The 15862-nt window shown below is 43.4% G+C and overlaps 1 protein-coding gene across 2 annotated transcripts in view; it reads right to left on the bottom strand.

Annotated features, from left to right (window-relative positions):
• The window catches only part of flncb (filamin C, gamma b (actin binding protein 280)), a 75928-nt gene that overhangs the window by 15538 nt on the left and 44528 nt on the right, over positions 1–15862 (bottom strand). For both annotated transcript variants that reach the window (XM_080207525.1, XM_080207526.1), the window contains 13 exons: positions 15294–15456; positions 14285–14445; positions 13324–13491; positions 13026–13149; positions 10516–10672; positions 9839–10028; positions 8725–8748; positions 7760–8007; positions 3950–4049; positions 2998–3138; positions 2441–2569; positions 619–792; positions 70–231 (listed from right to left, as the gene is read on the bottom strand). In XM_080207525.1, the coding sequence (XP_080063651.1) occupies positions 70–231; positions 619–792; positions 2441–2569; positions 2998–3138; positions 3950–4049; positions 7760–8007; positions 8725–8748; positions 9839–10028; positions 10516–10672; positions 13026–13149; positions 13324–13491; positions 14285–14445; positions 15294–15456 (1941 nt within the window). The remainder of the gene's footprint in view (positions 1–69; positions 232–618; positions 793–2440; positions 2570–2997; positions 3139–3949; positions 4050–7759; positions 8008–8724; positions 8749–9838; positions 10029–10515; positions 10673–13025; positions 13150–13323; positions 13492–14284; positions 14446–15293; positions 15457–15862) is intronic.

The following is a 15862-nucleotide window of genomic DNA, read 5'->3' as shown; positions in this document are numbered from 1 at the left end:
CAGACACTAATTATGCCCACCTCAGTCAATCCCTACTCAAGGTGTCCACCCCTCTAGTCTGGTTCTTACCAATATGCCTGTTAGGTAGTCTCTTCAATAGGCAGGGCTCCTCATTACCCGATGGAGCTTTGATGCTGGCATTGAGTAGATTGAGGTCAGTTTCTGTAATCTTCAGTGAGACTTCAGTTGAAGTGCCAACGTTGAGCTGTGATGTTCTCATTGAGTCATCACCTGCACAAAATAGTTTCATTAACAGGATAAAATTTTCAAAAATGCTTGGTGTTCCTGACACATGATCCAATTTCAATATTTACAATTAACTCTCCTCCCATCAACTGCTTCAGACTGGCCATTGTTCTGGCTGAAGGGAAAGCCCTTCCTTTGTGGATTTGACAATTGGTTGTGCACCCTGATCAAAAAGATCCAAATAGACCAAAGTCATATTTTGAATATGGCCACAGACCACCAAGCCAAGTTAGAATATCCAGTATTTGATGAAGGTTAAATCAACTGACAAGTCAGTCTGAGGATGTAGATCCACAATCATATACTGACACCATCAGCCATGAGCAAAGATTTGCAAAATGTAGAAACAGGCAACAAATGAGTGCGAGTTACCAGTGATCTTAGCAGTGAAGGGACTCCCTGCAATATGCTTGTCATCAAATCGAACAATGATGTTGTAATCTCCAGTGGCCGTGGGGAGGTATGACACAGTGCAGGTCCCATCCTTATTGTCCTTGCACGTGATCTCAGCTTTAGAAGGGCCTTCCACAGCAAGAGAGAGTCCACCTATATAGAGAAAGATACATGTACAGGGAATTCCAACAGCAAAGAATTATGTGCAAAGGAGAGGTGGAGGTAGAGAAAAGAAAACAATTACTTAATTTGCTACAAAAGATCATGGGCAAGAGAATCTTGACATCCCCACTGAAGATTGGCGAAGGTTTTTGACAGGAGCAACAGCAATATGTCGTGTCACAGTAAAACTGGAGGCAAGGACGCACCAAGGCTAAGACCCATTCCTCCAGAGCCAGTCTCCAGTTCTCTGGGGGACACATCCACTAGCTGCTGTCCACTGTGCTGAGCAGGTGGGCATCAGGATCCCTGTTTACTTGGCTGTGCACAGGACTACCTGTGCACAGATCCTCAAGCTGGCCAGAAGTGGCCCAGGACAACAAGATGAACTGAATCATTTCCTACCATCTGCACCTCACCACCCACAATGATGAGGAGCTCAAGCTGCTGAGAGTGGCACCCAGGGTAGGCACCTATCCAACATCCAGCCTGTGCTGCTGCCGCCTCAGAAAACCAGGCATCTCAGCAAAGTTTAAGCCTGAAGGAGGGGAGTAAAAGAAAAATCTTCTTTCTCCCATTCCTCCTCACTGGTCAGTACAACTTCTTTCAAATCTCTCCCCTATACCCCTCTAACTCTTCCCCTTCCAGTGTCTCCAACCCATCTTCAAGATGTCATCCAACTCATGACAACGATTCATGGAGTTACTGATAGTGTCAAGGATACAACAGGATAGTCAGGAACAGAAATGGCAGATGGACTTTAATCCAGATACATGAATGGTGATGCATTTGAGGATCAAATTTAAGTACAAATTATACAGTAAATGGCAGAACTCTTTAGGAACATCAACACAAGAGGAATCTGGGCTTGCAAGTCCACAGTTCCCTAGAAGTGGCAATACAGGTGGCCAAGGTGATTAAGGCAGCACATGGCATGCTTACCTTCAGCCAGGAATTGAGAAATCATGTCGCAGCTGTATAAAACCTTGGTTAGGCTGCATTTGGAGTACTGCATACAGTCTGCTCACTACACTACCAGAAAGACATGGAAGCTTTGGAGAAAGTGCAAAGAAGGTTCACCAGAATGTTGCCTGGTCGAGGGTGTTGGCTATGAGGAGAGGTTAAATAAACTGGGATTGTTCTCACTGGAAAGACACAAGCTGAGAGGGGACCTGACAGAGATCTACAAGTTGTGAGAAGCATAGACAGGGTGGATAGTCAGAGGCTTTTTCCAAGGGTGGAAGTGTCAGTGTCAATTACAAAGAGGCATAGGTTCAAGGTGAGGGGGAAGTTTAAAAAGGGAGACGTGCAGGGAAAGTTTTTCCACACAGAGTGGTGGGTGCCTGGAATATGCTGCCAGAGGATATGGAGGAAGCAGGCATCTGGATGGGTACATAAATGGGAGGGGGAGGGTAGAGCAAGAAGAGTTTTTTTTTAAAAAAAAGTTAAGGGCCTGCTCCTGTGCTGTACTTTTTTTGGTTCATCTCTCCCATTTGCTTCCCTCCTCAAAACTACCACCATCCATCTCCCCCTTTCTTACCCTCCCAGTCATACTTTAAGTTACCCACCCCTCTAGTCATTCTCATACTGCTGCCCTTCTGCAAGCTGTTTTTTTTTGCAGCTTCACTAATGTGTCACATACCTTCTCCAGCATCTTTGGTGACTATGGTGAATGTTGCAGGTTTGTTCACCATTCCATGGCTTAGACCAGGACCAAATGCAGTCACATGACCACTGTTGATGGCATCCACATAGAATTGCAGTGGGCTACCTGTAGCAGAGGAATATTCAAATATAGGGTCAGTGCAGTGTTGTACCTCCTTCAGGGTGCTAAGGGTCACACCTAAACCAGACTTTAAGGTCAGTGTGGGGCTAAGCCTTCCTAAGGATTTTACGATCTAGGTTAGCAAATTGCGGCCAGGGTGAAGGGGTAATGCCATCATTCACTCGAGTAGATTAAAATTGGATGACAAACCCCAAGTTTCCAGAATCTTCTAGAGAGAAAAAGAGAGATCAAGCTGAGGTAGTGCGCGGTTATATCCTTTACACAGCTACATGATTTCCCCTTGGGAGGGCAAGGTAAATGTTGACAGCTGTCTGTCATTTTGGGGGAAAAAATAATCTTGACCTTTTGAGGCAGGAACTAATCCTACTGGTAGTGAGCTGACGAGGTTTCAACAAGCAGGTCAAGTCACACACCTGGGATATGGTTCCCATCATATTTGATATCCATCTCATGAAGTCCCTTCTCGATGGGAGCATATTTCACAGTAATCGTTCCATCCTTGTTGTCAGTAATATTTGGGCGGCCAGTTTTACCAGATGGCATCCGGACTTCACCTGGGATTAAAAGAACATTCTACAATCAAACCAGAGTAATACACAAGAAACTGGCAGCTTTCACACTACCACACAACATTACAGCGTATATTGTAGCACAAGAACACATCAGAGCCATGATGGGCCATAATCTATGATTCAACGAACAAGATACTTTTAAGAAACAGAAAGAATTTGGTCAAACACTGATCTTTCATCTCAAGGGTCAAATTTAGCCCAAGAGGGGAAGGCGGCCTCCTCACTCAATCAGGCACTGGTTGAAACAGTGGGTCAGACTTCAGGCAGATCTGTATCAGGTATCAGCCTTGACCAAGTGCTTCTCCAAGAGAAAAGATCATGGATTCAAGCCTCTCTCCAAAAGATTCAAGATCAAAATTCTGTCATTCTAGTGCAATACTGTTAGATGCCTGGTATCACAGACTGGCAGCACTGAAACTGAGCTTCGTCATCCCCCTCAGATAACCACAGATCCCAAATCATTTTTGGAAGTGGGAGCATGAGAATTCTGGTGAGGTTGCGAAAAAGTGCCAAATAGATGAATAAATCCAAGCCAGGATGAAGGTCCCAGTGATGGAGAAAGCATGGGGCAATGGGCTAGACTAATATCCCCAGATATCCCAAGATTTTTACTCTTGATTTGAGATGTCTGCTTTGAGAAATTAGCACTGCCATTCCTGAAGCAGCACTAACACATACTGCCACACAGCATTGTAATGTGCATCACAGTACTGGCATGCTGTGTCAAAGAGCATTGTAAATGGAGTCTCCCACTCCAAAACATCCTTGATTTAAGGAGAGTTTCCAATCTCACCTGTGATTTCTCCCTTCTGGACAGTGAAAGGAATGACCAGATTGAATGGCCGGAGACCATGATCCAGGACATCAACTGGGACAGCAGACTCCTCAGTGGCCTGTAGAAATAAAGGTAAAATGAACAAAAACCAACATTCAGGGCTTATAAATCAGAGTCACAGAGGGCAAACAAAAGTTTTATGATAGGCTATTGACAGGAAATGACAAATGTATGAGATGTTGTGGTCTGGGTTTAGTCCTGGACCAGTTCAGAAGTGAAAATCTGCAAAAAGGAAAGATGATATGCAGTGATCAGAAAATAAAAAAAATGAGATGGGATGAGCTACAAAGTAGCGCCATGAACCACACAACAAGCAGAGAGACAGACACAAACCTGCATTGGGATTGGGTCACGTTACTGTCATTGGAAAGGTTGTGCTTTGCAATCAGGTGATCATACAGCAGAGAAACTGGATAACACTAGCCTCTGTTCCCAGATATTAGATTGGATGCAACTTTAAGACCTTTTACCATGGTTATATGATGGGGATTGGATCCCCAGAACACACACTTCTCATCTAGAGCTGAAGGCAAGGAGGTCAGGAGCAGTGGGAGATCAGGTTGGACTGGATCACTGTCAACAAATAGATGTATTTGGAAACCTTCCTATTTAATTCCAGCCATGGTCATCTGTATCTAGGACTGGTTGGGCTCATGCAATGGCTGGTAGACCCATGTAGCTCCTTCTGAGCCACATAAGCTGATTAAAATCCACCAGTTACCACAATCACCTGAATGAATAAACAGCAAATCCAACAAATTCAGCTCCTTAAGTAAATCTTGACATATTTTCCTGGGTAAATTTGAAAGATAACGACGACTTAAAGAGGGTGTTGTGACAGATTGAGACAGGAACCAATGGTCCCAAGTGCTTGCAAAAAGATAAATATCCATCTGTGCCAATTTGACCCTGGTTGCCACTGGTGCTCACAATAACAATGATATATTTACTGGTTATTAATTCATGATTGTCAGAATATGACTAATGTCCCAATAGCATCCAACCTAACCAGCTGGCGAGCCCTACCCAGCAACATTTGCTGCAAGGAGCAAAGAATTTACCAGGACCTTTACTTCAAAAATGAGCTTTGCAATGAGAACAGAACCAGTGACAGAGGAAGACCCAATAACAGCAGCATTGCAAGGTAGAATTGATAGAATGTACCTCAATGGTTTAGGCTTTAGAAAATTAAAGAGAGATAGAGAGAGAGATAGTGACAGCAGGGAAGAGAAAAGTGAAGGAAATAAATCAAAGAGGAACAGAAAGGAAGTCCTGCTCAAAGTGAATAGTTGGTGGTTGAATTTTATACCCAGTGTGTTGGATAGCCAGCAGGGGAAGGCATGTAGGGCTGGCGTAGCTGCAGCGTATCGTAAGGCTCCTCAATGGCATCACAGGCCTGCGATGGGAAGCAAGCTACAAGTTAAACATGTCCAATACACAACCTCCTAAAACCTTCATTTGCAAAAAAAAATCTGTGCAAAGGTGACACAGAGCATGGTGAACTACAGGAGAGGCAAGTACAATTACAGTTCTGTCACCTATTGCATCCCTCTGCTTTCTTTACTATTCTCACCAGAATTTCTGCATCTTTGTGTACCACAAATTCCCCAGTTTTTTTTGATGTACAGTTCATTGCTAGAGGCTGAGACAGACATCAGGCTGGGTCACCAGTCAGATTAAATACAAACAACTGAGTGTTCAAGAGGCTCAGATCATTAAAGACTTGAAAAGTAATTTGAGGGGACAGTTGTCAACAGATCTTTGGTTAGACCTCAAGTATGTATTCAGTTCTAGCCATTGCATTTCAGGAAAGTAATATCGGCTCTGAAGGGTTTTTTTCAAAAGCGGAAATTGAGTACAGGTCACAAACTTGGTTTTACTCCCTTGTGAGGAAAATTAATAGTATTCAATATAATTGAATGACTCAATTGAATCAACAGAAATAATTTTCTTCTGTTTGTGGTGGGGGGGTGGTATCCAGAGGAAGGGAGCATGATCTTACACTAGATTCCAAGCTATCCTACAACACTTCTTCACAAAGTAGTGCAAATCTGGAACTCACTCCCCCAATAAGCTACTGAGGTTGAAGGACAATTTAAAATTTCAAATCAGATTGTGGAATTTGAGATTGGCAAGGGTATTAGGATTACTAAAACAAGGGAGGTAAACATTTAAAATAGAGATCAGCCATGATCTCACTGAGCAGCAGAATAAACAACTTGTGTTCAAGTAACTAAACCTTCCACACTTATTTCCTCCAACACTCCCCCTCACTCACTATCTTGCCTTTTCTCTCCTTAGGCATGAAATTGCCTCTGATCCCCATGCTCCCTTCCAAGTTCTGCCTTCATCTTACAGAACTCTATTCACTTTTTGTTGCAACTTTTCACTTTGACAGCCTTATTTTACATGCACGAGCCCTGGGATTAGAACAGTTCACCACCAGGAGGTTTCCTTGGATCAGATAACACAAGATAATTATGGAATTATAGAATGATACAGTACAAACCATTTACTCTGGCTCTGCCTGCTCTTTCAAACTTAGTCAAACTTATTCAGTTGGTCCCACTCCCCTGTTCTCCACAGCCCTGCAACTTTTTGGCTTCAAGCATTTATCCTTTTGAAAGTTATTACTGAATCCACCTCCACCACCCTTTCAGGGACTACATTCCAGAATATAACAACTTGCTGTGTAAAAATATTCCTGGTGCTTTACCAGATATTGAAATCGATTCTTTGGTTACTACTGGAAACAGTCTCTCCTTATTCATATAACCTACAGTCAACCAGTATGATTTGAACACCTACTAAATCTGCCCTTAACCATCTCTGCTGCAAAGCTTCTCCACATAACTGAAGTACCAAATCCCACTCAAGTATCTCTTCTCTACCCTCAGAGGAGAAACGTTGAGCCCAGAATTCAGCACAATACTGAAAGTAGTTTTAAAAAGATTTAGCCCAACCTTTGTATATAGTTGGATAAAGTATAAACAAAATCAAAAGAACTGGTATGCATTTTTTTTTTAGTCTTCTCAACTCATCTTGCCACCTTTCAGGATGCATGTGCATACACTTCTCTTCCTGCACCCCCTCAAAATTATACCAAAGATAATTAGCATTTTGTTAACATAAGAATAGGATTGACGCATAAAGGCATGATATGCTAATTATATGAAATATAAAAAAGGTGTGATCAGAGTACTGGCATTAAGCAAAAGGCAGTAGAAATCTAAAATAGTGAAAATGCTGTAAATACTCAAAGTAGTGGCAGAACTGCGGAAATAAGCCGAGTTAGCATTGCCAGTCTGTGACCTCATTAGATCTGGGAGAAGTTAGAGATCTAATTGAGGTTTTGAGGAAGGGGTGGGTGGGTGGCACAAAGACAAGAAGGGAAGGGCCGTGACAGGATAGCAGACAGGAGAGAATGAATACCAGAAGAGTTAGTCTCAGGGTCAAAAGGAGGGTGCAAGAAAAAAAAAAGAAACAAAAGCCATGCAGTGAGCAGCTGACTGAAATAAGACAGCCAAAAAAGGAAAAAAGGAACAAGAAAACAAGCACAGATTAAATCCAAAATTGGTGAACTCAAACGTCGAGTCCAGAAGGCTGTAATGTGCCCAACTGAAAAAAGGAGCAGCAGCAAGTTCCCCCAGTTATGACGCAAGATCACAGATCCGAGACATGTTTCTCTCCATAATTGCTGCCATAACCTGCTGAATATTTGCATTTTAAATTTCAAAGTCATGGTATTGTTCAATTGGCATTACTCACCACCACATGAAAGGGGCTATTGGGTATGAGCTCTCCACCAAAGCGGATGGTGATTACATATTTGCCAGGTTCTGGTGCCGTGTAGTAAATATCGAATGTCCCATCTCTATTCTCAACCACATCAACATCTAGTTCAGCTCCATCTGGGGTTGAAACCTTGCAGGTGACCTTCCCTTTGCCAGCAGCCTTGGCATCCACAGTGATGACTGTTTCCTGGCCAATCTGGATGGTTGGACCAAGTCCTGCCCCTGGAAATGGATCAGACATCACAACTAAAGGGGTGGTATGGTTCAGACTGAGTACTGTACTGAATGGCGTGTTGTGTCACACTAGTTAGGACAGTATCGGCAATGAGTTTTAAAACAACTTGCTGATCAAGAGTGGTACAGACAGCCTTAGTGGGAGCAAAACTGTCTCCCAGTACAGCATACATACAACATAGGACAGTGGTACGCAGCCAGAGAGGTCAAAGGGCAGTGGAATAGGGCCAGTGGGGTCATAAAGGTAATATATCTTGAGATCCAGCTCCATTCCCTGAGTTAGAGGGTAAAATCAGCCACAATTGTTTCTGTCACAAGAACGAAATACTTTCATTGGAAATCTGAAAAGAAAGCAAAATGCTTGAAAATATGCAGCAAGTCAAGCAGCATTTGCCAAGAGGCAAACAGTTAACGTTTCAGGTTGATGATCTGCTCAACAAGTTGTAGCAGCAACTGTGGAAATAAGCCGATGAAAAGTCATTGATGTAAAACATCAAGTTGGTCTCTCTTTACACAGATGCTGCCTGATCTGAATATTGTCAGCATTTAATGTTTTTAATACTGCTCTGATCACTGAGCAGTGGCCTCTTGGATGTGGTCTGTATGAGGGGAAGGGGGGTGTAGTGCAAGGGAACTAATGGTTTCCCTGGTTAGAGACAGAACATCTGTGGATGAATGGAGCAAGTTTGGTGGACGGTCACTCACCTAGTCCATGGCCGCCGATGGACACTGTGGGAGGGAGAGCAACCGGTTAAAAACAGTCACCCATAAACTCAAAAATACAAAGAGCTCAAATCAACATCAGCAAGAATTTCAAGACACGCAGAGGTTAAAATAAATCCCTGGATTCCAGAATATTCACCTTTTGAACTGTTGGGACACTGGTTGACACCTACATGCTACAGGGTTCTGGTACTGGCTCATGTGAAAAGACATACATCTCAGATTGGAACTGAACCATCAAGTCTCCAACTTCATGGCCTCCTCTGATTGTGTAAGTGGTCACGAGATAGGAGACAGGATTAATGGTGACAAGTGGCATTTCCCCAAGGATCCCCACCGATCATTATAGCCCCTCTCTGGCCAGCCACTTAGAGGTGGTCAAAAGGTTGACCAGAGCTTAAGGAGTCACTGGTTGGTTGGCAGTAGCTTTGATAGTTGTTGCAATCTTGCTACACTCATTTTTGAAAGTATAACAGTTCCAAAGCAACCATACTCTGTTAGCAAGGTAACCATGTGGGTCAGCATGCTAGCAGTGAAGGGAACGGGGAGGCAATGGCTTAGTGGCATTACTGCTACACTTTAATCCAGAAACTAATGCTCTGGGCACCTGGGTTCAAATCCTGCCATGGCAGGGTTGAATTCAATTAAAAATCTGCAATTAAGAATCTATTGATGACCATGAAACCATTGTTGATTGTCAACAAAACCCATCTGGATCACTAACGTTGTTTGGGGAAGGAAATCTGTCGTCCCTACCCAGCCTGTGCTACATGCGAGTCCAGAGCCACAGCAATGTGATTGACACTCAACTGCCCTCTGAAGTGGCCTAGCAAGCCAGTTTCAAGGGCAACTAGGGATGGGCAATAAATGCTAATAAAAGCCAGTGACTGCCTACATCCCACAAATGAATAAAGGGAGGGAAGGGAATGAAATGCAACAAACTAATGCGCCTTCAGCCAACAGCCCACTTGGAACTCTTCTAGGTTTCCCTCACCAGATCCAAGTCTCTGTACCCCAGAAGAAAGGAGCCCCTACTGGGCAAAATACATCTATTTCAACCCCTCCTATTTCAGATGAAGGTAAGCACTGATCATACCTGTTACCAAACATTTGCTGGCATCTCCAGTTGGTATGGCATGGATTCGGTATGGTGAGTAGGGGATTTCATCTCCACCATACTTGATGGTGATAGTGTAGTGTCCACTCATATCTGGAAGATAGGACACAGTGTATGTCCCATCTCCATTATCACGGATATTTGCCTTTTTTGGTTTTCCCTCAGGATCCTGAAAGGATGAATCAGTTATGAATATCCAAGTGCTGATTAATGAAATCTAAACTTTAAATCAAGTTCATGTGTCCACCCTCACACCACTCACCAAGCTTCTGGGAAGAGTCTCAGTCAATGAGAGAGACACCCAACTTTCCATACAACCAGATCCTATGATCTAATTGATTATATTTTGCATCAAATTATATTCTGTCAGGTTGGGGCAACAGCTGAATGACCTGGTAACAGCCATTCAATCATAGAGCAAACTCTTAGACTGCCTCTACCATCTCAGGTCACACTATTGGAATATGAATAAGCCACTAAGACCCAGCACACGACCTATTTATACAGTAGCCATTCTGGATTAAACTTCAAATGGTTGATGGAAACTCAACTTTTTTTTTAAAATCAGCACTGAGGACATTAGATCAAGCTACTACTCAGAAGTGATGGGGAGGGGCAAGTTTTGATTAGAGAGAGGAAACTTGAGCTGGACTTACAATAATTTGCACAGTAAGCAGTCCTTCTCCAGCATCCCTGGCATCGATGGTAAACTCAACTGGGAGACTGGCTGGCACTCCAGAGGCATTGAGCCCAGGCCCACTTGCTCTCACCTTGCTGGCATCATGAGTTGGCAGAACCTTTATCTTGAAAGGACTGAGAAATGAACACAAATCAATTTGGCACAGTAAAATGTCATTAAAGTGTAGCAAAGAAAGTCACATCATGCATAATTAATTTGATCCAGTTCGTTGATGACTAACAGGATTGATGGGAGTAGTATGATTGAGGTGTAGATGGACTTTCAAACGGCGTTTAATAGAATAGTAAGTTGAAGGCCGCAAGTTTAAAAAAAAAAGGGACAGTGGCAGTGTGGCTACAGTACTGGCCAAGGTGAAGCAGAGATTAGTGGTAATGGTAGCTTTTCATATTAGAGAAAAACACTGGGTAATTGCAGGGGTTGTAATTTGGACCATTGCTCTTGTAGACATTTTAAAATGACCAGAGCATGGGTATAAAGGGCATTAATTATAAGCAAGATGTTACACTTAAGAAAAAGTTGTCACAAATTCTTTTGAAAATGATTGTCTAAATGCAGTAGGTGAGGAGGGTGGTGACAAAGATGTGGATACAGAAATCAAAGTATCATGCTAATTAGGCCATTGAAAATAAATCAATGTGCTGACATTCACTTCAAGGGGGTATGGAATTGAAAAGCAAAGAAGTTATTCAAATTTACATAGAACCCAAATTACCAAGAGAGGATGTAAAAACAATTTATTAGAATGATAACAGAACTGAGAAGTTATACCCATTAAGAAAGACTGAACAGGCTGGGGTTCTTCTCTCTAGTGAAAGAAATGAAGGGTGGCATGGTAACAGTCTTCAAAAGTTACAAAAACAGTGACTGCATAGTCAAAGACAACACATCCTCTTCATTCAGAAGCAAGGCAAGAGTCACTGCTCTTAGCATCAAGGCAGGGTGGCAAAGGAACCCTAGCAAAACTGATTTTATTAGAATCAGAAGGAAAACTCTGCTGGTTGGAATCATACCTAGCACAAAGGAATATGATTGTGGTTATTGGAGGTCAGTTATCTCAGTTCCAGGACTTCACTGGAGTTTCTCAGCGTGGTGTCCTAGGCCAACCATCTTCAATGACTTGCCCTCCATCCCAAGGTCAGAAGTGGGGACGTTGGCTGATTATCACAATGTTCAGCACCATTCAGAACTCGGACACTGAAGCAGTCCGATGTCCAAATGCTGCAAGACCTGGACCATATCCAGATTTAAGCTGCCAAGTAACAGTCACACCACACAAGTGCCAGGCAATGGCCATTTCAACAAAAAGTCGTCAACCATCTCTTCTTGATATTCAATGGCATTATCATTGCTGAATCCCACCCCCCAAAAACATCTTGGGGGTTACCATTGATTAGAAACTGAACTAGTTATACAAATACTATGGCTACCAGAGCAGGTCAAAGGCTAGAGATCCTGCAGCAAGTAAGTCACTTCCCAGCACCTGAAGCTTTAGGAGGTAGGGCTGTGCCACAATACCATCAATACAAGTTAAATTACTAATATATCCAGTAGGGAAATCATGAGGAATTTCTTTAGTGGTACAAATGTGGAAGTTGGTACCACCGGCAATAGCTGTGCTGAGAAGCATAGTTGCATTTAAAAGGGAAAGCTAAATAAACACCAGGAACAGAAGGGAATATATGAAGAATGGGAAGAGAAGCATGGTGAAAATTCTGATAAAAAAGAAAATCAGCCTGAAAATGTTAAACTCTTGATGACAGATCAGAACATTCATGCTGCTTCTCATCACATGGCTTTGCAGAGTACTGGATTCACAAGGGAAATCACCAGAAGAGTTCAGTAAAAATGCTGGACATATTCAGCAGCTCTGGCAAGATCTGTGGTGTGCAAGTGTTAACCTTTGAGATTATGAAAGGTCACCCAATTAGAACAATGACTGTTTCTTTCCATAAAAGCTGCAAGACCTGCTGAGTATTTCTAGCACTTTATATTTTTATGTCAGCATTTATGGTCCTTTGTCTTTGTATTACCATTCCAGTAAATCTCTCCTGCACCCTTCCCAGAACTTTGACATCTTCTTAAAATTTGGTGCCCAGGTTTGGGCACAATACAGTGGTTAAAAGGTGCTGTCTCATAACACCAGGGACCCAGGTTCAATTCCAGCCTCAGGTGACTGTGTGGAGTTTGTGTGTTCTCCCCATGTCTGCATGGGTTTCCTCCAGGTGCTCCAGTTTCTTCCCACAGGGCAAAGATGTGTGGGTTAGGTTGATTGGCCACACTAATTTGTCCCTTAGTGTCAGGGGGATTAGCAGGGTAAATACATGTGGTTACAGGGATAGGGCCTGGGTGGAATTATTGTTGCTGCAGGCTTGATGGACCAAGTGGTCTCCTTCTGCACTCTAGGGATTCTGTGATTCTACTCCAGCTGGGTTTGAGGTTTTCAATGATGCAATATCTAGTGTTCACCTGCGAGGAACTTCCTGCTCTGCATATTTGACTGAGACAGTGAAGGGGCCATCCGTGGCAGGTGTGTAGTGAACAGTGTGTGTCCCGTCTCCATTATCGATGACCTTTGCAGGCTCTGATACACCTGGAACAGACATAGGAGAGACAAAGAGAGTCACAGTTTACTCCTTCCATTTTTAACACCCCTCCATCAGTTTAGCATAAACCATGTCCACCTACCTCAACAGCATCCAACTCTTACACACACTTTCTAGAAAACCCAACATGGAGCCAAGTGGTCCAGAACAACCAGCCTTACCTGTGGGCCCAAGGATCAGCACTTTGAGGGGTGCCAATCCAGCCTTGCTGCAATCAACTGTGAAAGTCTGGGGTACATGCGCCCGTACCCCAGTACCCAGCCCAGGACCTGTGCACTTCACTTTGCTCGGATCAACCAACTCTTTCACCGGCACACGAAATGCACTGCCTGTTAACCAAAAAAAAACCACATCATGTCTCATATCCTACACACGAAACAAAGTTCCCAACACAATTTATCCTGCAGGAAGACACTTAAATCTTGGTGGCTGCTTTATACAAACAACAACTGCAGTTATATAGAGCTTTGGTGAGACTATAGCTGAGTACAACGTTTGTCTCCTTACCCAAGGCAGGATTCTCCAGCCTGTTTCTAGGATGAGAGAGAGAACACTTTCCTATGTGCATAGATCAAGTAGAATGGATCTGTTCTCTGGGGTTAAGGTGATCTTATCAAAACAAAATTTTTAAAGGGTTTGACATGGTGAACATGGAGGCTGTTTCCCTGACTGGAGAATCTAAAACTGGGGGAAATCAGTTTTTAGGACCAAATAAAAAAAGGGCCTGGCATTTTGGATTGAGATAAAAAATGTCTTTACTCTGAAGGATAGTCATTGAGGATATTAGAGACTAAAATCACAAATTTTTTTTGTTGACACCAAGGGCTATACATGAGGAATGAACAGGCAAGTGAAAAGTTGAGGTAAAAATATAGCTATGATTAGTGAATGACAAGGCAGGCTGAAAGGCTTCCTACTCTTGTTCCTGTTATGGGGTCTTAGAAAGGCCAAGAATTACATTAAGATGGCACAGGAGAGCAGACAGGCAACAAACACGAATGATAGACAGGATTAAATACAGAATAGCCTCCGAGTTTCCAATGCATCAGTAAAAGCGATTCCATTTGAAACTGGGATTTGTAGACTCTCAGTGCAGAGTTAGTACAAAGCAGGTCAGCTCACCTGGAATGGGGTGCCCTCCAAATGTGATGTTGACATCATAGTCTCCAGGTGTGAAGGGGATGTACTCAACACTGCAGCTGCCATCTTTGTTGTCCTTGCAGGACATTTTTGCCTCGGAGGGGCCCTCAATTGCCAATCCAAGGCCTCCAGTGCCTGCCCCCCTGAGCAAAGATATAGAGAGGGGTCAGGATACAGATTAGGACAGTGACAATCTCCTTTTCCAAGTGGAGATTGATTACAGTTGGGAGTCACCCAAACTCTAACTTGTGGTTCAGGCATGTTCAGCCCCATTTTCCACCTCCAAATGGATTCCATGGGAAATACCTGGTCCTCAATTCTCAACACCAGGTTAAAGTCCAACAGGTTTATTTGGCAGCACAAGTCACAAGCTTTCGGAGCACTGCCCTTCATCGGGCATCTACACATCATGGCTACCACAGAATTCACCAGCATAACTGAGGCAAGAGATCACAAGAATCTCTCTATCCCATACAGGACAGTTATGGATCCAATAACAGCAAATGGCACAGAGCTACAAGAGATTCATCTTTCAGACAAGAGCTAGGGTGCAGGTTAGTGGGATCATTACAGATCAAGACTCCTGGGGGAAGACTCAGTGCAGAAGAGGCCCCTTGGCCCATCAAGTCTGCACCAACTTGCAAGAAACACCTGAACTCCCACCTAATCCCATCTATTAGCACTTGGCCTTCAAGTCAGGTGCTCATGCAGGTACTTTCTAAAGTATGTGAGGCAACCTGCGTCTATCACCCTCCAGTGCATTCCAGACTGTACGGCAATGTCTGCAGCTGGATTATGGAGAGATTGGATGTATAGTTGGGAGATTTCTTGGGCTGTTTTTGGAGACCAGGAAATATGATAGAGTTCCCTAGGAGATTAAATGGATGGCTGAAATATATGAGCAAAATGCACATGAGTGCCCCAGTGCATCTTTGTTCTGTACTACCTGATTGTTTGGGTTCTTTATTTACCTGCTCAGGCTGCACCTCACCTAGTCTCCACTGTGAATCGATTAGGTTTGTTCACTAGGCCTCCTTCCAGGCCTGGCCCATAGGCCCGAACACGGGTTGGATCGCAGCCTTCTGTGACTCCTACTCTGAATGGGCTCTTGGGGAGCGGGACATCATCATACAGCACTTCAATCACGTGTATTCCTGAAAAAGGATGAACATGGAATTGTAACCCACTGCAGCAATCCACATATCAGTATTGTCTCCATAATGGACCAACAGTAGGCAGCTGCCTACCTTGGATACCACCTAGAAGCCGAAAATGGACAAGTTTGTTAGTCACATCCTGGTACATGATGATCCTACCATGGAGGGGGTCTCTCTTCCTGCCCTATGACTGAACACATTTGCTGCCCCAGTAGAAGACAAGACTCCATTGGGAGGATGGAGAAATTGGCAGCCTTAGTGATTATTTTCCAAGCCTCGCTGGATTCCGGGGAAGCGCTGGAAGATTGGAAAACAGCTAATGTTACGCCGCTGTTTAAAAAGGGTAGCAGACAAATGGCAGGGAATTATGGCCAGTTAGTTTAACGTCTTGTAGGAAAAGTGC

Source organism: Carcharhinus amblyrhynchos, chromosome 19 (assembly GCF_965287045.1).
Source record: "Carcharhinus amblyrhynchos chromosome 19, sCarAmb.v2.hapA, whole genome shotgun sequence".
Lineage (NCBI taxonomy): Eukaryota > Metazoa > Chordata > Chondrichthyes > Carcharhiniformes > Carcharhinidae > Carcharhinus > Carcharhinus amblyrhynchos.
Note: the sequence above shows the minus strand (reverse complement) of the source record. Positions and strands in the feature narration are given on the sequence as shown.